The sequence below is a fragment of the Anguilla rostrata genome, chromosome 2 (assembly GCF_018555375.3).
Source record: "Anguilla rostrata isolate EN2019 chromosome 2, ASM1855537v3, whole genome shotgun sequence".
NCBI lineage: Eukaryota > Metazoa > Chordata > Actinopteri > Anguilliformes > Anguillidae > Anguilla > Anguilla rostrata.
In genome coordinates, this window is record NC_057934.1 from 26,297,002 (window position 1) to 26,320,653 (window position 23,652).

The window sequence follows — 23,652 nt, forward strand, 5'->3', positions numbered from 1 at the left end:
TCCCTGCTTCTCGTCCGTCTTTCCCTTTCTTTTCCTCTCAGCCTGTAGAGGATGAGCCAGTTGGACGAGAGCCCCTTACTACTCCCACACCCTTTATAGAACACCAGAATAAAGCCACGATCGCATAAATTTAATTAACAATGAGAGATTTTAAAGTTAGGCATAGTGCAGAGGAGACTGTCAGTCTTTTTCATGTTGGGATGGGAATTCATCTCTCATTCTGTGCTCTCCTTTCAATTTCTTTCTGCGTTTCGAATATGCATCACAGACATCAGGTTTGCACATATATTAACATATAAGTTGCACAAGCTCCTTAAATGAATATAAATAACTTGGCTGGCTGAATTGTATTATGTGGCTTAAGCATGAGAAGCTATTTTACATTGCTAGCTCTGTACTACGAATTTAGCTGCACCATATTGATACATTTACAGAAAGTTTAATTGACATTGGTCTTGCAAACTAGATGGCCTGCTAGATAGTATAAAACTGTCCCAGAAATACCATGGTTTTACAGTATGTGTGTAGTTATAGTTTGTTTTTCAACACTATTTCCAGAAAAAAAAAACATGCATTCTGGATTGAACTAACAGTGCATTGTGTTCTGAAAAGGCATGTCTATTGTATTGACAGCAAAATTGCCTTCATTTTTAACAAAACTGGAGAGAAAAAAAAAAGCTGTGATACCATCAACTGTAGTAAATACAGATATATGGAATGAACATTCTTATCTGAATCAAGGCAGGGAGATAGTTTTCAGTGAATTGCTTACAAATACATTTTTGTCAACAAAAATAACATATTAGACCATAGACACAATATTGAAGAAAGTTTTTACAGTTTGATAACCGTTGTTTTTTGTGAACCACCCTGTGTAGGGAAACTGGTATACTGCTGTATTCTTAGTTGCATATACATTTAACACTAGAAAGGCTGCATGTTTTTACTACATTAACCCACCAAGCCTGACCCCCAATGGCGTCAGGCTCATCCAGTATAACGGCATCAATTTCAACACCCACAGCGACCTAATTTTATAAAGATTATGAAACGGTATGTAGCAAAACTATTTTCCTGAAATAAAGGACATAATGGTATCAGTTTCAACAATTTAATTTTTGATGTATATTGGTTTTCTTATATCTGTAAGGGAACATGCACCAAGGCATATTACTGGCACATTGAGAAAAGCACTAAAATGTGCAGGGACAGGCAAAACACAAAATGGTAGTAGTTAAAGGAATAGAAAGGGCAATATTTTAAAAAGCTGCTGCTTCTGTCTTTGACTTCATATAAATTTCACTTGCGTAATTTTGCCATCCTGTAGTCTATTCAGAATTTTTCCGAAGTTGCAGTTTCAGTGAGAAACTAAAAGTATGTCGGAGGCATTATCTCCACAGAGTTATAAGCCCATCATTTCTGTGACTACAATGCCCACAATTATTGATCCACTTGTTGAAGTCAATAATCAAAGTAAATCATGTTCATTAAACGACTGTAGGGTTTATATATGCAAAACTTTGATAGCTCTTGACCTATCAATTCGTGCCAACATGCCAGTCATTCAGAATAACGTGCCGGAGAAGAGAGCAACCCATTCACACCTGGGTATCAGCACCTGTTACCTATTGTATGGCTGAGGGGTTTTGTGAAGAAAATGGCACAAAAGGCCTGTATTTCTTTAATGAGTCGATCTTTTATAATTCTAACATCGCAGTTATTTTAAGCCCAGCTATTTAGGATAAGCTATGATAGATTGGCGACCTGTCCAGGGTGTATTCCTGCCTCTCAGCCAATGCACACTGGGGTTGGCTCCACAACCCCCTGTGACCCTGACTAGGAAGAACTGGGTATAGATAATGGGTGGATAGATATTTAGGAAAAGTCATATTGCATTTGCGGTGTTGGAGTAATTTGCATTTTAAAGTCCCATCGCCCCGTGGCATCAGCTTTAGTGTTAAATGACATGGTGGCCCAGGTAGTATATGGTGTCACGGCATGAAAAGCAAATGTAATATTTATGTAAAAATTATGGCTTCATTGCAAGAAACCAGATCCTTCAATTCCAATATTTGTCTTGATGTACAGTTAAATGTTAAAAGCATTGGGACAGTTGTCAGACTGTTTGTTTTTCCTCTCTACTAATCAAATTAGTAATTCAAATCAGTGACTGAATCTAAATTCACAGTCTTCATTTATTTTATGTGTTTTTTTAATGAGCTACAGTGTCATCCATAATGATTGGAACAAAGATGTATTTTTTTTACTTGATTTGGCTCTGTACTCAGATTTGTAGATTTGTAATAAAACAGTTCACATGTGGTTCAAGTGCAGATTCTCAGCTTTTGTTAAGGGATATTTTTATACATTTTGGCAGCATGTATGCCAGGACATTCCCATTTAATGAGTCAAGGCCCTCTATTTCAAGTCTACGTAAGTATTGGGACAACTAATTTAATGACTTGCAAAGTCAGTGTTTTGATGCATATGCCTTGCATTTGATGATGATGCTTTAAGGCTGTGACTCATGGATATCGCTAGGTTTATGATGTCATCCTTAGAGATGCTCTGCCAAACTTTAATTGCTGCACCTTTCAGTTGCTGTCTGTTTTCTGGGGTTTTGGACTTAAAGAGCATCTTCTAGGTTGGCATACCCAGTGATTTAATATATGGGGAAAGGATGTAGCAATGGGATTTTAAAGTAAAAAAAAAAAAAACACTTATAATTTCATCTGTGCTTACTTTTGTAATGCGATTGGCCATGCGCACCTCAAATCTGGGGAAATCGAATGTGACGTGACATAGAGGAGTCGGAACAGAACGAGAGCTACAATCAATGGAAAAGTAAGCCACATTAACAGGAAGATGAATCCCAATCTTAACATCGTGGAAACGGATGAGGCATAAAATCCTTTTACCAATACGTATGATGGGCCACAGCCTTAGGGACTGGGAGCAGGCAAGAATGACAAAAAGCAATGGGACGATGAAGTCGTGGTGTGAGGAGAACCTGTGGCAAACTAGACTTGTGAGTGACTAGTGAGAGCTACTTTACTATGACAAAGTTTCTTATACTGTAGCAATGACTTGGCATACACATTTCACATTTCCTTCATGCTGAATGTGTGCTGGCTCTGTGAGAAATTTTCCCACCGGCACCAGTGGCAGAGAGTTCAGCTGATGTCCGCTGAACTAAAGGAGCTGAGAGAGCAAATGGGACCGCACCAGGTATCACAGTCCTTTCTTCAAAATCCCATCCTGAACTCCATAATATATCCAGGGACATAATCCTCCTCTGTAAAATGTGCATCGCAGACTACTGCGTTTTTTATGACAGATACAGCTGTGAAGTCCCCTGTCCTCCTCACCTGCACAGACCACACCCACAAATGAAAATAGGTACTTTTCCCGGGGGTATGTGAACTCTGTGCCCTAAACCGAATGACTGACTAGCAAGTGACCTGTGTAACTACCAACCTATTACTGTGCTCTAGTGGGGGGGGGGGGGGGGGTTAGTCTGGGTGGGTGATCGCTTTGGAACCTCTTCCATCATTTACTTGGACCAAAAAAATGACTGAAATTTTTTTATTTGTGACAACGTTATCATCAATTTTTTTGTCATGACTGATCATGAAATTCACCCACCTAAGCTATTGTCGTAGGTTACCCAAACCACGACCAACAGTTATAGTCTAGTTCAGTGGTGTCAAACTCGTTGCCATGGAGGGCCGCGTGTATGCAGGTTTTCATTCCAGCCTCAGATCTTGATTACATAATTAGTTAAATTATTTGCTGAATTAGGGATGCAGGTTTGTGCACAATGGTGACCCGACGTCTATGGTGACCCGCATTGTCTAAATAAAAATTTTCTTATATTCTGTGCTTCAATGCAGTTAAACGCATATGGCTGAATGAGTCATTGGACTCAATTAAGGCAGCATTAATTGGTTGGAATGAAAACCTGCATACACACGGCCCTCCATGGCAACGAGTTTGACACCACTGGTCTAGTTGAACTACTTGAACTAGCCTAATGTTACTGTAGCTACCTTGGAAACAGGACAATTAATGTTACCTAGGCCTATAGATCATCTACCAACAATTAGGTCCATTATATATACAATAAAACCCATGAAACACTTACTGTAATCTATTTTAAAATATTTCCATGTATAAACAATTTACAGTAATATGGTAAACCTGTGAAATTTGAAAGTGTTACTTGAAGAATTTAGGCACATTGAGTAGCATTGCTTTGGAATATGGCTTGTTTACTTTGTCTGAGCTAAGGCAATTTTTTTGCATGTAACTTGGCACAATTTTGATATCAACACTTTTAATGGCAGGCCTAGATTTGAATGAATGACTTCTAGGCAGTGCTTTGGTATTTGTGAGTAATTTGGCATTTTTCATCAGATATCATGTCTTTTTGTATTCTGTTATGAGTTGGTGATAATAGCAATTCATATAAATGTTGGCTGAGAGACATGCATACACATACATGCATGCAAACACACCTAGCTGAAAGAAACACATGCATTGGAGCATTTTTCTTTTACCATTAATGAGAAATAAATGAAATTGTATTTCATATTTTGAAATGGAGGTGTTTTCAATGATCTATTGTACACAACAAACCTAGTAATTGTATGTTGGTAGAGGATATATAGGGGAAGCTAACATGAAAATGTATAAATGTGATGTTGCAGTGTGTAGCCATGCCTAGTTAAAAAATATTGAACAGTAGATACGGCAGAGCGGTGTATTTAACATCACTTTTTAAGGAAATGGATATACATGCCGTGAAGTCATTATCTTGCGCCAGTTTCTATATGACTGGTAATGTTACCTACCAGACCGAAATGCAACGCTGATTATAGAGTTTAATTTGACAGCCGTCTGTTACTGTTATAGAGCCGGTTTGTTGTGCTGTTAGCAAGGTAGCAAACGTCAAACTCGGTAAAAATGTTGAAAGTGGAACTGTCTAAAGTGTGGGTGTATTTTATTTGTATTTGAGAAATATAACATTTCTCGTAAAGATTATAGAGATGCAAAAGCATAAATTTATATGTTTAATTTGTAGTTACCCAGGAAGGCAATGTAATGAGTGAGAGGTTTTCATGAGTCCAAGGGGGCTCGAACCTGGGGTGTCACACATGCAAAAGTGTTGAATGTGGATGCGCTACCCAGTACATTACTAGTGAAGGAGACATTTGAATGTCAAAGTTGCTGTTTCAAATGAGTATATATGTCATTTTGTGTGTACATCTGATCTTTTTATTGGCTGATGTACCTTAAATGTCCAATGGGGAGACATTATTTGTGGGCTTGGAGCATGGCATGAAAAAGAGGAGGAAAAAGAAGAGAAGAAGAGAGAGAGAACTCAAAATCCCCTTTGTTTGGGGCTTTATTGTGTGGAAGTGTGAAGTTGTTTGTGAATTCTGTCAAAATGGGGTCAGAAAATTAATGTTTTTAAGGGCTGAGAGTCTGTGGTTGTTATGGTTATTTCTGTGGGGAACCCTGAAAAGTGCCAAACTCTCGGTGCTGCATAGGTATGGGGCATGCCACCCTGCCTTGGTGTAACTTGGCTGGATGGCATACCTGCCATCCTGTTATATTCATTTGCATGTCCTACAATTCCAGTGTTTCACACATTTTTTAAAAGAGGACAGATAGCTGAGTGTCTTTGACTCCACCAAAATGATCCTCCGGAGGGGGCAGTAAATCTCATTCTCTGGCATGGCTGGCATCCTGTGGCAGTGCTCTGAAGAAATGTATTACCTTGGCCCCGCCCCCTTCCCACTCCACTCTGCTCCTCTCCTGCCATGCACAGGAGAAACTACATCTCCAGGGCCAGATCACGGAGGGCAGCAACATGATCAAGACCATCCTGTTTGGTCGGTTTGAGCTGGACACCTGGTATCACTCTCCCTACCCAGAGGAGTATGCCCGCCTGGGACGCCTCTATATGTGTGAATTCTGCTTGAAGTACATGAAGAGTCAGACCATCCTGCGCCGCCACATGGTGAGAGCACCTCCCCGTTGCTTCTATGCCTTGTGTGTTTCAACACTGCACGTTGTCCTACCGTTGCATCCTCCTGTATATGTATACGAATACATACAACTGCAGGCAATGGAACTAAGGGAAAAATATCTCTGTGGTTCAAAAGCAGTTTCCAAACCTGGATTTAAACCTGCAGCTTCCTGGTTCACCTGTATAACCATGCAGATGTCTCATTTCCTGTTTATAGCCACCGGTGTCCTTTCAGTGTCAGTGATTCCGTCTTTCTTGCCTGCAGGCAAAGTGTGTGTGGAAGCACCCGCCTGGAGATGAGATCTACAGGAAAGGGCTCATCTCAGTGTTCGAAGTGGACGGCAAGAAGAACAAGGTAAGTGTGAGTGAGGAGTCAAAGCAACAGATATGTCTGCTTCTTTTGTATCCAAAGTAAGACAGCTCTCAGGTAGGTAAGGTTGGGTGTACAGTGGATATATGGGGCAGAGATCAACAAGAGAAGAGGTCTGTGGGGACTCCTGGGCTGGTGTTCAGGCTTCCTTCAATATATTGTAAGGTATCTCCAAGGTAAAAAAGTTTTTTTTTTTGAAGAATCTCAAGAAATATGATTGGGCAGTGTAGGAAAAAATTGGCATTGTGGGGGGGTGGAAGGGAGGATAGGTTCAAACAGTCATGACATGTCAGTATGACCATATTTGCTCTGTTCTATTTGTGCATGAAGAGACTAGGCCTTGCAGCCACTTGGTGGCTCAAAGCACAGCAGATTATAATAGTCTACTCTTTCCCTCTGAAGATCTACTGCCAGAACCTGTGCCTGCTTGCCAAGCTGTTTTTGGACCACAAGACATTGTATTATGATGTAGAGCCTTTCCTCTTCTACGTTATGACTGAGGCCGACAACACTGGTTGTCACCTAGTCGGGTATTTCTCCAAGGTAACAACGTTTTCTGAAGTATCTCAAGAGCTTCTACTGTTTTTTACTCTTAAAGAGGGCAACATCTCTTGTGCTTGATTTGAGAAAGGTGTGCAAAGATGCCTTGTACAGCATTTACGGAGTTGGAGAATTTAAAGTGTGTGTTCTCTGGTTTTGGTTTTAATTAAATCTCTCGTGTCATTATGCAGTGGAGTAGGTCATGGTTTAAGTCAAAACAGCTTTAAAGGAGAACCACTGAAGGACATGGAACTTAAATATACTTTCAGGAGAAGAACTCCTTCCTAAACTACAATGTGTCCTGCATCCTGACAATGCCACAGTACATGAGGCAGGGCTATGGCAAGATGCTGATCGATTTTAGTGAGTACTCTCCACACCTGGTGTATTTCCATTTTTGTCTATCTATCATCTTTCTGTAAATCTGTGCCATAATACTTTATGTGAAGTTATGTGATATTGCAAACCAAATGCAGATAAAAATGCTGATTCCACATTCTAGAAGACATGCCTTGGCATTGTAGTACATATTTATGCCACTACATACAACAGAAAAGGAATCTGCAAAAGGCCTTAGAAGTAGGAGTTTTGAAATAGCACTAATTACACCAGCCATAAATTACAATAATAGGAAAATAGAATGCAGATCAGAGGCCTAAATGAAATCCGTAAACTTCCTCCCATCACATCACTGTTATGTTGGATTCACACTCCAAGCATCTGCACTTAAATTTATTAAATTTGAATTACTTTAGCAGTAATTGTATACCTTGTTGGTTAATTTCCTGTTCCTGTCTTCAAAATGTTTAGGGACATTTTTCATTTTCACTTTCATCCTGTCATAGTATTCCAGCAGTGGATAAACGTATTTCAGTCAAACATTCCCTTTGTAAGCAAAAATTGAGCCGTGAGCAAAAAATATTTCTTATGAATGGTATGTAAAGTATTTAAACAGAAACTGTATAAAAGAAAATTTTCAACCTATGGATGTTCATTACATTTGTGTCAGTCTTTAATTCAGCATGCTTACCAGTGTGTACGGGGAAACATTTCTGAAGAATTCAGTCGCTAAATGCATATATGAGGAGGTCTATCAGAATAATCATTTGCTTGCTATGCGGTATTATTTATTTGACAGTGATTGAGTTAGACCTGTTCAATGTTTTTTTTTCTCATCTTTGGCAGAAATGTTCAAAAAATAAACAGGCTTTCAACAAACATTACAGAATCATTAACAGAATTAGTATTTACATTTTTATTTGCATTTGATTGATTCTTCATTATTTTTCATCATAACCTGCATGCCTACAATGGCATTGTTCAGTACCCTACAGTAAAATCTGTTCCATCGGGCTATCTTAGGTTACCTGCTGTCGAAGGTAGAGGAGAAGGTGGGTTCCCCTGAACGACCACTTTCAGACCTGGGCCTCATTAGTTACCGGAGCTACTGGAAGGAGGTGCTACTGCGATACCTGCATAACTTTCAGGGCAAGGAGATCTCCATCAAAGGTGAGAAAAAAATAAAATCATCTGCTATCATATCTCATCTGTTGATTGATAGATTTTAAACTTGTTGTCTTTGGGAACCTGATACTATTTTCCTTATGTGTTTTGGCCATCTTTTTTTTCTTGGGACTGAGTATGTCCAGTTCAAACAAACTTAATCATTTAGGTTGGCAGAATGACTTAAAATTTAGGACAGTTTACTAAGTTCGACTCAGTAAGGAAATACAGGCCGTTTATATCATTTTCTTCACACCTCCATTGCCAGTCAGCTGTTGATGCCTAACTGCGAAAATGTCTGTCTCTCCATTGGCCCACTGTTTAGCAAGTGAATGATGGAGGAATGGAGGAGGGATATTATTCTCTGAATCTTATTCTCTCAGCATCAAACATTATCAAAGGAATAAATTATATTCACATTGTTGGCTACTGTAGTCTATTGTGCTACTGTGTAAATTGTGTGCCCCCAGCGACCTAATTTCATAAATAAAACTGTTTTCTTGAAATAAAGGATACAACTGAATCAATTCCAACATTGTATTTCTAAATTATAGCGGTTTTGTTATATAGTGTCAGAACCTCAAATTCACCATTTCTCATTGTGGGTCCTTGGAAACTTCAAAGACAGGCGATTAGAAACAGGAACTGGGGGGAGTAGCCATTTGAGGTGTGAATGTGTGTGTCTGTGATGGTGGGTCTACGTGTGTGTGTGTGTGTGTGTGTGTGTGTGTGTGTGTGTCAGTCAGAGGGGGTGCCCATCCAAACAAGCTGTGGTTTGGTATCTTCTTTCATTAATTTCCTGTGAACATGTCCATATCTATAACATCCTTACATTAGGTGTGAATACGTGCTGTAACTTAATAAAAATCTTAACGCCTTCGTACAGATGCCAAATCTCGGCAATCCTTGGCCATTTAAGGGGTGTCCTATTTAAAGCTTGTGATCATCAGGGCCCAGGAGTTCAAAACTTTTTATCTCAATCAGATCCGATCAGATTTTGAAATCCCGTATTTTGTGATCCAGGATCAGACAACTCAGTCAGATTTTGTCCCAGTATTTCAAAGCAATTCAGGATAGGATCATCCTGATCCAGATTCAGACTTTTCAAGATTACCAGATCCTTTTTATCAGTGCTTTAAAGCACTGGAACATTACTGAGAAAGATTACGATATTCTAACCTTCAAATTATATATAATATTCAGGGGGCTTTAAAGGTGCAATATGTAACTTTTTGAGTGTCAATTTTTATGGCCCTACAAATGTAAACAACCTTTTTTTTTTATTTTATTATTTTTTTTTTTTTTTTACATCTACTATCTTTTAGCTCTGACAGCTCTTGATACAAGGAATAGCAGTTTGCAAGTGCTAACATTTTTGTATTTGATTTAAAAGCTATAAAAGGTTTGTTTGTAAACATTAAAGCAAAGCAGGCTTGTATTTTGATGAACTTTTTATTTGGTTGAATGCACTGTTCTGAGAGGTAGGCTAGAGGCCACTGTAAATGTGACAGAAAAAAGTAAATAAAAATTTTGAAACTATTGAGCCTACAAACAATGTATTTTAATTTACAAAATCTACCATCTTTTTTATATTGAAATGTATTTTGAAATGAATTGTATACTATATTTTGTTCTGGTAATCCACTCTAAATCCACCATTCTACTGGGATCAAGGTAATCCTGATTTTTTGGATCAAAATGATCCCAAACCTATGTTAAAGTTTTGAACTACGCATTTTGAAGATTTGATCCGGATTAAAGCTAGGATTCGATTACCTGATCTGATCGGATTCCAAAGTGATCCCAATCCTGTTTTTTGGTTTTGAACTACCCATTTGCAGGATTTAATCCAATCTGATAGTCAAAATCTGATCAGATCACTTTTGAACTCCTGGGCCCAGATCATCACTTAGAAAAATGGCTTAAATGAAGCAAGGCAGTTGTACCATTTACAATACTAACTTAGATTTAATTACTTCTACCTAAATTAAGAATATAAAGTTCCACAAATGCAATTATCTTGGTGAAAATGCAAAAAAAGCTGTTAATAGTTAATGCTCCTTCATTTTTAAATGAAATACTCAGCTATAACATGTATGCAACAGGCCAGAGAATTGTCTTTAGCTATGCTGATGAGTTGGCAAAATTAGTAAAATTTTCAACAAAAACCATATGAAAAAAACAATTTATGTCGCAACAATTGCTTGTATTTTACTACATGATGTTACGGTTTACTGCACAGTGCTGAGAGGAAAAAAAGTTAAAGCGGGGTATGTGCACGTCTGAGCCCTGTTATATACACTCACCGGCCACTTCATTAGGTGACAGGAGTGTCACCCGGTGTGGTCTTCTGCTGCTGTAGCCCAACTGCTTCAAGGTTCGACATGTTGTGCGTTCAGAGATGCTCTTCTGCATACCTCGGTTGTAACGAGTGGTTATTTGAGTCACTGTTGCCTTTCTATCAGCTCGAACCAGTCTGGCCGTTCTCCTCTGACCTTTGCCATCAACGAGGCATTTTTGCTGAGAACTGCCGCTCACTGGATATTTTATCTTTTTCAGACCATTCTCTGTAAACCCTAGAGATGGTTGCGTGTGGAAATCCCAGTAGATCAGCAGTTTCTGAAATACTCAGACCAGCTCGTCCGGCACCAACAACCATTCCACGTTCAAAGTCACTTAAATCACCATTCAGATGCTTGGTTTGAACTTCAGCAGATCGTCTTGACCATGTCTACATGCCTAAATGCATTGAGTTGCTGCCACGTGATTGGCTGATGAGATATTTGCATTAATGGGTGCAGTTTGCAGTTGAACAGGTGTACCTAATGAAGTGGCCGGTGAATATGAGACTTGCGAAAACCATTGGAAAGCTTATACTGTCCTCTACTGGATAAAAGAGGTAACCTTCAAACTAGAATGAACTGTACAGCGTTACATTAGTCTAATCTACGAGTGGGGTTTCGTAAAGGGATTGTTCAAGAAGTGACCACTGAATCTTGAATGGGTTCTTGTTCACATGTAAAGCCAATGGTAAGATTGTATATTTATTCCATATTTAGTCACAAATATTGATAGCAGAATGATATTGTTTAATTCTAGAAAGATTTTTCTTGTTTATTTCGTTATTCAGTGAGTGTTGTCAGGGAAATGACAATATAGCCTTACATGGGGCACCAATTATGTTGGGATTATATTTCTATATTCCCCCCCCCCCGACACTCCGTGTGTGCTGCAATCTAAGTCCCGACTGAAACACACCAGCAAAACGGACGAAGCTATTAAGCTAACCCAAATTATCTGCTAAAAACAGAATTGGACAGAATGGACAAATTCGAAGAAGATTTGAATTCTGTTATATCACAGACTTGCCAAATACATGGCGTGACTTCGCTGAAGGACCTTCAGCGCGTATGTTTGGATTCGCTGTTAAAAGTTTAATTTTTCAAGCGTGGCCTACAGTATGAAGTCTGCTATCAAATAAATACCCAGAAAAATGGCCAGAAGAAGCAATTGTTTTGAGTGTTTGCCCGTTACAATCAATACAATCATTTTCCCCGAATAGTGGTGACCTGATGCAGGAAAAGTTCTGTGGAAAAGTTTGCCTCCGGTAATGTTTTCCGGTGCACGTTTCAGACCACGCCTGGCCAAAACACTCTTGATTGGTTGGGAAAATACAACTATCCCGGGAAGGTTGCCTCCTTTGTTCATGCCTAGGAGGTCAAGGCATCGGCCAGGCTCTGTTGAACGAAGTGAAAAAAGAGACTGGCTCGTGAGGCTAGGTACAGTGTAGCTGGCGTGGCTGAATAACTTAGCTCAGAAGGAGTATTGCTCCTGGTAGTGCCGGAGAGCGAAGCGTAACTTCAGCTCTTAAGCCTGATTTATACTTCTGCGTTGAATCTACGCCACAGCTTGACGTGCACCTCCCCAGAAATGTAACTACACGTCGCGGCAACGCAGACCGCAACAACTGTGATTGGTCCGCCGGTAGCGTCGCATTTCCTCCTACGCATTTCCAACTAGCATTTTGGCGGTGTATTGCAGAGCGATGCAGACAGACCAGTGCACAAGTATAAATGCTCACCACGGCGTAGGCCACTTGCGTTGGCTACAGTGTAGGCTCTACATAGATTCAACGCAGAAGCATAAATCAGGCTTGAAGCGATACATGCAACCAAGCTAGTTATTCTTCCACTGCCGACTATACTGTGAGTGTGGTGTCGTTGAGATTGGATAGTTAGTCTGGGAGAAAGAGAGGGAGAGAGACAGACTACGTGTGTGGTTGTGTTCAGTTACGTTGCCAGCACAAATGATTTTAAAAGACAAAATGGAAACACAATATCACATTAAACTCAATACAGACTAAGCTAAAGTTCTATTGCCTGGAAAGTTTGCTCAGTCTTACTGTCTGCCCATTCACGCAGGTAGCGGCCTCCGGTGGTCGCTGTGGGGTCCTGGAGAGAATAGTATTGGCGTTGTGAAATTGTGGAGGTTTCCAGGTGTGAGGCGCGCAAGCCGAGTCCTTGTTCCGTAACAGCGGCAATGTTGTTCTACCCCCCGGTTGGTCGTCGGAAAGGATCTTCTTTGACATGGTTAGTCAGCACAGCACCGCATGTGCGCTGGTTTCCACACGGGATGGGCTAGACTTAGTCGCCACAGGTGAGCTAAGTCGGCAGAACCTGGTTAATGCGTACAGCGACTTTATCTGTGTGTTTAGATAAGACGATGACAGCAGCAATCCTAGGTGTTCTGCAAAACTTTGAATTAGTTCTACAGAGTTGTGAGAACTCGGGTTATGCCCATAGGAGTTCCACAGTATGTGGACAGTGGGTGAAAGGGCAGGAAGAGACCGTGCAGGAAGAGAGAGCGATTGCTGTCCCTCACTTTTATACCTGGTGGGGGGATTTTCACACCGGTGTGACAGATTTAGAATGTTGTGCGCTCTGATGATGTCATCAGATGCGCGTCAGATGCGCTTAAAGAGAGTCATTATTTTTATATGGACGGCACAGACTGACCGAGTGTACCTACAGCGTTTTCACTGCTGTATTGGCATGTCTTCGGGCTGTTGTTGGGTTTATCTTGTTACTGTGATGGAATACAAATTTTTGGTGGTGCAATGCTGTTTTTATGAATGTCCAGATAGGCAATGTTCTGCAGTGTGTCATGCTTGGGGGGTGTAGTTGCGGATGAGACTTCATGGAGGGGGTGCTTGTTAAATGGACAACCTACACGATGCTTAGAAACTCTGCATTTGGCATAGTTGTCATGTATCATGTAGTAATAAAGGTAGAACATGATGTTTGTGGTTTTAACTCATAGTTTGGTTGCAGGACCACTGAAAGTCTGAGTTGAACAATCTCAGGACTCTGACATCATGGCCGCTCGCGGGATTGTGCAAAGGGGTTAATTTTAATCTGGTTGAGAGTTGTGGATTTTTATAAAGGTTGATCCAACAGTTTGCTCTGCCTATGAATTTGGCAATTTAATTGATAATTGATATCTCTCCAAATTAAATCAAATAAATATATGCATGTTGGATAAGTGAGTTGTTTAGTATTGAAAGTAAACAAAGGTGTTCGCTGTTAAAACCGCAGGATTTGGAAAATTAATCATATTTCACATTATCCTCTCTTCCCTGACAATAGTGTAAAAAATGTATCAAGGTATATTACTGGTACACTGACAAAAGCACTAAAATGTGCAAAACACAACAAAAAATTGGAAAAAATAATTGTAAGAAATCCAAAGTGCAGTGTTTTTGTTTGAACTGTATAAGAACTTAGACAATTCATTGTGTTCTGTGCTGCTGTCAGTTCCTTTACTTGCTAAAGAATGACCGCTCATCCCTGCTGAGCGAAGTGAAGTGAAAGTAAGTTTCTGATATCTAATATTTTCTTGTGGAACTGCAGTCTGCCTGTATGTCTCTTGTTTGCAATGTCAACCTAACATTACCGCATTGTGTCGGTATGGTTGAACATTATCGTAACATTTCTTCTTGCAGTGCAAACTCTCTGACTTTTTTGCATACTGGACAGTTGTGACTGCAAGTGAATCTCTCGCTGTTACCCCTCACAGCTCTTTCAACCCAAGCAGTGCTGGAAGGTTTGATCGAAATGCCATGACAACATATCGCCTTTTTCCAAAATGGTATTTCTCGAAATAATTGTGCCACTGTAGTAACACACTCCCTATGCTTGCGGGTTAGGAATTCTTCACGGTAAGAAGAAATTTTACGACAACATTGAGCATGGCCTAAACGAGAAAAAACTCCACTATGGGGGACGGACAACCAAATAAAACATTTTTCTCCTATGTTATTATGCAAATATTTTGTTAAGGTTGAGGTTGGGTAGCTTTTATATCAAGTTCTGTTCTTCCAATGCTGTCTTCAGTATCCCTGACCACCTCACCTCTTCACTTGAAATTTTGTTTGTAGCACTCATCAAGTGTGTGTCCTCAACGGAGGTGTGGGTGGGGTTGAGGACGAAGGAGGTGTGAGGTGGGTTTACAAACACAGTCTGCAAGGGCAGCAAAATACTACGTAGTATACCTGTAAGAGTTAGATATGGATTTGAGTGCTCACATTTGCCCACCTGGTAGTGGTTGTACAAACAACATGTAGTTCATGTAGAAAAACAAACAAAAAAAATGTACATTTTCCTCTGCTGGGAAGTTCTCTCGTGGTGGCAGTGGCAAATGAAACGCAAAACCACTGTAACACCCTACTCCATCACTCTGCACAGAGATAAGTCAGGAGACAGCTGTGAACCCTGTAGACATCGTCAGCACACTGCAGTCCCTACAGATGCTTAAGTATTGGAAGGGAAAGCATTTGGTCCTGAAGAGGCAGGTAAGTCAGACACCTTCTCTCCCAGCTCCACTGATACAGGCTTTGGAAAAGGCCATAATTACTTCTGTATGTAACATTAGTCTCTCATGTAAGAAACTGCTCTTATCCTGCTAGAATTCTTGGCCAAAGTAATATATTTTTTTTAGTTCAATTCAATTCAGTTCAGTTTATTTTGTAGGGAATTTGGCAGAAACTTTGCCTGAACCCCTAAAAAGCAAGCAAGGTAACTCCCCAGTGGGGAGAAAAACCCTCAATCAGTGGCAAAAAATAACACCCCAAAGGGAAGAAACTTGGAACTGAAAATGAGGAACCCTGCAACAGATGGGGAGAATATCCTCCGCTGGCTGCCCCAGGGTAAAGGGTAAAATGTATGGTAACAGAAATTTAAGGAGGCCTCTATCACAGCAGATATTCAAATGAGTTGAGCAGGATACACTAGCTGTAAATAGGAAATCCAAATGAAGAGATGTATAATATACAATTCAGAGGGACGAGGTCATGCATTTGTGGCTTCAGGTTGTGTCAAGACTTGGGCTTGAACTAGGGGTGGGACAGGGCTGGAGCAGTTCACAAACTCAGGGCAAGAGAAGAGCAGAAGCCCCAGAACAAAGAAATAGAGAAGGTTAGGCACTACAGAAATGAGGAGAGTAAGACGCCAGAGTGTAAAGCCCCAGGGCAATATGCTTTGACAGCATATCTAAAAGATATGAACAGAGGAGTGCACACAACCATGAGAGTGATCCTCGACTAACATTTACCCAACATTGCACAGAACAGGAAACCTGAGCGTTCACACGCAGTGGCAGTGCGACAGTACAGTCAGGTCAGCTCAATGTCCTGATTTACCTTTCCCAGACATCTTTTAATATGGGATTGTCTAGAGTATTCAGGCTAACCGTGTCTGAAGCCCAGGCATGTAAAGGGAGATTATTCCGTACGACAGAACCTCAGAGAGATGAATCACTAGGCTGTGGATTAACCGGCCAACCAAACTGGTGTGGTCCAGTTCCTTATTACTGCCTCCAAGGTTGAAGGGGAATTCTATCAGAATAAGTCAATGGGAAATGTATAGCACTGTTGTTGTACTAAACAGCATTGTGTATTACTGAGACCATAATCATTTGTTTAAATGTATTATTCACTTAAACTAAGGTTTATATGAACAAAAGAAGAGTAGTTGATTTAAAAGAAAAATAATATTGTATAGCATTCTAGTCAACAAAGGATACTGATTAAAATTGGTGTACTTTCACATCAACTTTAAAAATGACATTTCAGAAGAAGCAGCCGACTTCTATCGCCATCTCAGGTTGAGTTTGTATCTCGGGTTCTGCTGGCCTTTAATGCCAAGAATACCAAATGAATGGTGTAAAGTTTAATGTGCATAAAGTTGCCACAAAGAAGTATAGAAGTGATCATAAATTAAGAAACATCTACAGAAAAAACGATTGTTAGTTGATTTGATGTTCCAGATCAGTGATCCTGAATTTATGACAATATGCAGCTGTGATAGTATCCCTTGTATATTCCATGTGTTGTGCATTTGTAAAATGGAAATTATTACTATAAATTTAATGTAAAATGTAAGTAGAAGCTCACACTGAAACAGTGTTGATATTTTTTAATGGAGAGGGCCATTAATATCTGCCAATGTGTAGTTGTGCTTCTTTGTCAATTGGTGGAATTGGTAGTTAGAGCAAATATGGTTGAAGGGGTCTGGAAAGACCAGCCGTTTGGGAAAAGAGCTAGAAAGGCCTGCTGGATAAAGATGGATATTTAAATAATGCAAGTTGATCTCATTCCAAGACAGGATAAAATTCACTCTTCTTTCCTAGGACCTGATCGATGAGTGGAGAGCAAAGGAGACCAAACGAGGCAACAACAACAAGACCATTGACCCCACTTCTTTAAAATGGACACCACCCAAAGGAACGTAGGGTTTGCAGCTGAACCCAGTAAAACCACTGTTACTCAGCTAGCAAACCTGTCAGTGGTAGATGTACTGTTGTCGCCACTCGGAGCAGGGCTAATTTCTGCTCCCTGAGTGCCACCTACTGGAGGCACAGGAAAAACTTCAATTTGTTTTTTTAGTTTTTTTTTTTTATTTGTGGTTTGGTTTGTTTCTTGGTTTAACTTTGATGTCAATATCTTGTCCATTTTCATTATTATTTACTTACCTTTATTTTAATGCTGTTTTAGGTTTCAGAATTTGCATGGATTGTTTTAATATTGAATGTGATTTTCAATTAGGACCTTGTCAGTACAATCAGATGAAAGTCCCGGTAGATGGAGAGCCCGCTGAGTATTATCCTGTGCAGAACAGTCAGATTTGTTGCTCATAAGATTATAAGTGTGAAGGTTTTATTGTATTTTTACTGCAAGTTGTAAGTAGAGATATGTGAATCATGCCATCATGCAGTGGAATCCACTCTCACTTATTTTTCTGCTGGGTAAAACTTGAGCCGTAAAAGAGTCACTATATTCTGAATGAAAGGCAAATAGTAACCATTAATTTTTTGATGTATTTTAAAATAATTTTTTATTTTTAATTGTGAAAAGCAAATGCATCTGAAATCAACAAGTTGAATGTTTTTGGCCTGTGTTTTTTCATCTTTATTTTGTTTAGCATTTCATTCATACATGACCAAGTCCTCATTAATTTTTAAAACGATTTGGTATTCCATCTTGGAAATATGTTGTCCTTGTTTGATTTCCTGCCTGTCCAAATAATTTTACAACATATTCTTTGACTGGTCCTTTTGCACACCTTGGGGTAAATTATATTGAGTAAGGCTTGTCTGTTTTTTATGCTCTGCTTTTTTTAATGAGAGCAGGGAGTAGAAAGATGTCTGATAAAGGTCATTATTGATACTCAGGGTGACTGTAGAGAGTCTTACTAAAACCTGCCTTTCAGAGCACTGGTTAGTGAAAGGTCTTGTTTACAGCTCAGCAGTGTCCTGCACACTGTTAGCAGTTGCTCCAGGTAACCACGTTGCCTTCATTTTATGACTGGATGTGAAAAGGCACTAATGAGAGGATCCACCATTGATCACAGCCTGTTCTCATCTTGTTAGAAATGTGTTACCATGCATATACCCATGAATGTTCATGCTCTTAATTCAGTGAAATACTCAAATGTGTTCCTGTAAGTGAAAGTCCTGGAAGATTGCCCAGATCTAAGAAACAAGTCACTTGTTATGTAATTATCAGTCTTTCTTCCTAAGTCTCAAGCTTGAAGGAATTTAATGTTAAGAAATGAGCTGATTATAGAACTTTAACATTAGGAGGAGTGCTTTCTGTGCTGCTGGGGACCCGGACTGTCTCAGAGCGCCCGCTACCAGTAGTTATTGTTCCATAGAACATCCAAATGTGTGTCTCATGGACACACATTAACCCCTTTTTTCAAATTTGAATTGAAAAGTAATGTAAAATATGAAACTGAATTTGGTATGAACCGTGAGAAGTGTATCACCATGAAGACAGCAGTGATTCACACTGCCATTAATACTTAAAGGAAGGTAAGTGGGTTTCCCAAAATCATATAACTGGTTCATTGAATTGGCAAGACTCACATTTTGAAACAACTGTCAGTTTCAATAATCCAAACGGTATCGATCAGTTGTTTGCTCCCTGGAGCTGTCTTAATACAACTGGCTATCAATCTGATTTGCAGTAGTACTTTGATAATGACACGCAACCAGGATGAATTTGTTGTGCACGTGAACGTTTGCAGTACATGCATTTTTGGCACACATCTGTCCACCAATGAGAAAATGGATTTGGAAATGTTTTGAAGAAAACTTTTTTGCTGTCTAGCTATTTTAATGATAGCTAGCAGTTAGCTTCAAAACTACCAAGCATTTCATCATCATGGATTTGGTGAAATATTTTTGGCCATGTATGCTAAATAAAATGTGGTGTTGCTATTGTTTTGCTTCCTTGTTCTTTTGCATTGACACATTATTCGATGTGAAAGAAAACTTGAAAACTTTGATCAACCTTCTAAAATGTTAATATATAGAATATTGTGATGCAGTGCTGGGGATGGTCACTCTAACTGTTCTTGGTTTCCTCATTCTTCAAAGAATACTCCACAGACCAAGGCAGGGAAAATGTCCACTCACCAAATACAACTGCAGCCATTCAGAAAAAGGACTCCCCAAGGCCAGGGAGCAAGGTCCTATGGTCTTTCTATATGGCCCAATAATTATGCAGTGGGCAGCAGTAGGGCAAGTGCTGTCCTTGGTGCTGGATCTCTTCCAGGTGACTGGAACACCTGAGGCACTAAAAAAACAACACAGCATCACCATTCCTGGTACCACTAATAAATGTATACAGTGCCCTCCATAATGTTTTGGACAAAGATGTATTTTTCCTGATTTGGCTCTGTACAGATTAAAATGGAGATGTATTAAGTTACAACTACTATTCAACATATAATCAAAAGATGGGTTTATGGGGCTATTATTGTAGCAGAATTATTTGCAAATGCGTACATAAATCTGTACATGGGTACACATCTGAAAATGCGTACAGAATTATTTGCAAATGCGTACATAAATCTGTGAATGCGTACACATCTGTAAATGCATATATAAATCATTAAATGCGTACATAAATCTGTAAATGTGTACACAGATCTGTAAATGCTTACATAAATCTGTGAATGTGTACATAAATCTGTAAATGTGTACACAGATCTGTAAATGCGTACATAAATCTGTGAATGTGTACATAAATCTGTAAATGCGTATATAGATCTGTAAATGTTTACAAAGATCTGTAAATGCGTACATAAATCTGTAAATGTGTACATAAATCTGTAAATGTGTACACAGATCTGTAAATACGTACATAGATCTGTAAATGTCTATATCATCACTCAGGCAGGCCTCTCAATTGGCTGTCTTTTTACACATGATTTTTGCTACATTTCTCCCGTGGCAGAGATTTGCAAATGCGTGTGGCGATTTCTAGGTTAACTAAGACTTCCATGGTGCACTTCGACATGAAACATCCAATCACCGAGTTTAAAATTCTGTAACATGAGCCGGTAACTGCGGGCAAGAGAGTTTACAGTGTTGCGAAAACTGAAAATAGAGTGGTCAACTGCACGCAAAGTTGAATATTTAATTTCTTCTATTTAAGGGTAACAGATACCCTTATTTTTAGACTTGATTGCCAAATTATGAGTATGTAACATAGCTGAACCTATAGTTTCACCTGTGTTATGATGGCTGCTGGCAATGAGACAGGCCAGCCGTTTGAATCTTCGAACAACCCATGGTAAGTAACGTTCGTTGTTTTTTAAAAAAATAAACGCAAGTTAAATTGATAAAAGTATTAGCCTCAACAAAAACACATTTTCAACCTACATAAATGCCAAGTTACTCACACATGCAAAGCAATATCTGTAAGTCATTAATTAAAAATTGCTAAATCTAGAACTGCCATTAAAATTATTTGTATCAAAATGGGGCCAGGTTACAACAAACTATCTTACCTCACACAAATTAAACAAGCTCTATTCCAAAGAATTTCTACCCAATGTTTTCTAAATTATTTCATGTAACTTGGCCCTGTTTTTTTCATCCTACCATCTGAAGAGAATGTGGTCATTCAATGTATTTACCACATGTAAGTGTGCAATGGCAATCGTTTATAGTGGAAATAATCTGCAATTCAGCTGTTACACTCAAAATTTGTGAAAATGACTGCACTATGTTTGAACAATTGCTTGCACACATTGCTTTGGGTGTATGAAAAGCATGGCATGGTATTTATGTGAGGCGGCAAGGCAAAAACTGTGAAAACAAATTTCCCCTGAGGGGACAATAAAGTATTGTATTATATGAGTAAAATGTATAATTATTATTGACATTATTTTGTTTAGAATATTGTGTTCACAAATAAGTTTATTTAAAATTTTTGCATCATCTGACCCACAAACATACAGTACAGAAATGGGGAAAATATATTCAATATTGTGTATTCATATAGACTTAAATTAACTCTACCCACTGTCACCTAGAAACCATCCATCAGTAAGGCAAAGTGACAAAACAGTGAAACAAATCAGAGTTGCTCCATTCGAGCATAAGTATGCACAATCTAAAGATGTGTGGAACTACTAAAGATCTATGAAGCAAAAACTAAGCAATGGACTGGTGTCCCTTGATGTCTCCAAATATATCCAAAATGTCTAAATTGTGCATTGCTGTAAATCTTAACATAATCATATATTTCACTACAAATCAACTGTTACTCATGCAACTCAATTCTGCATCATTTTCAAGTAAAATTGTCATCAGTATAGGGGTCTAAAATATCTAGGGGTCCAAAAACATCTCCATAAATGAATAAACCTCTTTTTGTTCATTATAAAGGATACACATTTGCCATCTTGATGGTTTAAGATTAAACATTGATATTACATTGAAAAAAAGCTTAAGTATGTGATCATTCAATTGTATGTTTTTCTGTACTTTACAGGATGTAATCTTTTGTTGCATGGGGATTGGGCAACATTTTTACAAATGTTACTATTTAGGATCACCCACTGTAAAATACTTTCCCATCTAGGCATATACAAACAGGAAACAAATAAGTTGCATGAGAATTACATCATGTGGCTACTTCTATACAAAACTAGCAGGACTGTGTCACTTAGTCCCAATACAAATGTCAAGGCATGCAATCTAACTAACATTAACTAACAGTTGACCAGTGCCAGCATATCAGTATCAAAAGTATGGCAAAACATAAAATAACTTTAGTCATTTAAAGATACACATTGCATCAGGGTTTGTAATGTATTCAGGAAGGCTTATGTGTTTCCTCTTTGTTTTCTACTTACAGAGAATCTGTTGCGGGGTGGCATTACACATGATATTAGGATCAAATTAGTCAAATATTCCAAAAACCAAAGAAAAAACATAGTTATATTACTGCGTAACAGTTGAATGCACAACACTGTGCTGAAGCAGCTACTCATGCAGCTACACAGGGCTCTTTCTCTTTGTAATACAATTCAAATGAAACATGCCATATTGTCCTCTACTCAATAAATGAGATAATCGGAACAAATATAAAGGATTTACACTGGCATAAATACAAATAGGGTTTAGCATGTGGCCATTGTAAATACCTACCCTCACTTTCTATTTGCGTGTTTATTTTTCAAAATGTTCCAGACAATGACAAATGACTACTGAATCTAGAAAGGGACATCTTTATGTATAAAATAAAATCAAGGGTAATGTATCGTCACTTACGTTCACACACTGCCCTTTACGTTCTAAAGCTCCATTTGCCCTCCCTACTTTGTAGCGAAATAGTGCACCGTCTCTTTAAATGCGGTGATGCACCTGATTACATTTACATTTTTTTATTTAGCAGACGCTTTTATCCAAAGCGATGTACAAAAATGCATATCATTGGAAAAACTACAAAACAGAGGTTTGGAAAGGTACAATACTCATTTCATACAGCTATTAATACAAATTACAAAAAGTGCTGGAATGTGGGTACGTGTAACATGAGTGCCATGAAAGGGGAGATTTAAAGTGAAATGATTCACAGAGTGGTGGAAGTTAGTCCAGGTATAGTCTGAAGAGATGCGTCTTCAGTCTGCAGCGGAAGATAGTAGTGAAGGAGAGGTTCGAAGAGGGACAGGGAGTTCGTTCCACCACTGGGGAGCTAGTGATCCCTTTACTCGGATGGGAGGTGGTGCAAGGTGCCCTGCTGCTGCAGAGTAGAGTGGTCGAGCAGGCATATAGAATCTAATCATGTTCTGTAAATAGACAGGGGCCGTCCTGTTGGCTGCAGTGTAGGCGAGGGTCAGGACTTTGAACCTGATCCTGGCAGAATCCAAGTTGAGGTCAGCCAGGCAGGAAGATATTCTTTCATTGACCTGGAAGGCGGAGGGAGGGAAAGAGAAGAAGAGCTGTGTGTCATCTTAAAAACTGATAAAAGAAGCTATGTGAATTAATGACTAAACCAAGAGATTTAGTATATATAGTGTGGCGCCCCGATCCCTGATCGGTGCTCCCCACGAGACCACCAAGACGGCCGAGCCCATCGACACCGGCGGCTGCTGGGAAAAGTCGTGAGTGGGCGCTACTTACCAAACCACAGCCTGGAGACGTTCAGGACCCTGGACAGCACCAGACAGAACACCTAAGGTGACACCAGGCAGCACCATGGACAGGGCTGCAGCAGAGGGAAGGTAAGGGGAATTTTCCACTCTGCTGCACACCTGCAGCTGCTTGATAGATTGGCTGCCGGCGCCCACCTGAAGCTGCTTGCGCTGACGAGCAGGCTTTATAGACCAGCACAACCACAGGAAGGGAGAGC

The 23,652-nt window shown here is 39.4% G+C and overlaps 1 protein-coding gene across 4 annotated transcripts in view; it reads left to right on the forward strand.

The window, feature by feature from the left end:
* Window positions 1-19,226, forward strand: part of LOC135247685 (histone acetyltransferase KAT7-like) — a 46,282-nt gene extending 27,056 nt beyond the window's left edge. For all 4 annotated transcript variants that reach the window (XM_064321429.1, XM_064321430.1, XM_064321431.1 and 1 more), the window contains 7 exons: window positions 5,834-6,025; window positions 6,300-6,389; window positions 6,807-6,947; window positions 7,214-7,307; window positions 8,307-8,453; window positions 15,191-15,297; window positions 17,133-19,226. In XM_064321429.1, coding sequence (XP_064177499.1) covers window positions 5,834-6,025; window positions 6,300-6,389; window positions 6,807-6,947; window positions 7,214-7,307; window positions 8,307-8,453; window positions 15,191-15,297; window positions 17,133-17,234 — 873 coding nt within the window. In that variant the 3' untranslated portion in view covers window positions 17,235-19,226. The remainder of the gene's footprint in view (window positions 1-5,833; window positions 6,026-6,299; window positions 6,390-6,806; window positions 6,948-7,213; window positions 7,308-8,306; window positions 8,454-15,190; window positions 15,298-17,132) is intronic.
* Window positions 19,227-23,652: the final 4,426 nt, after the last annotated feature.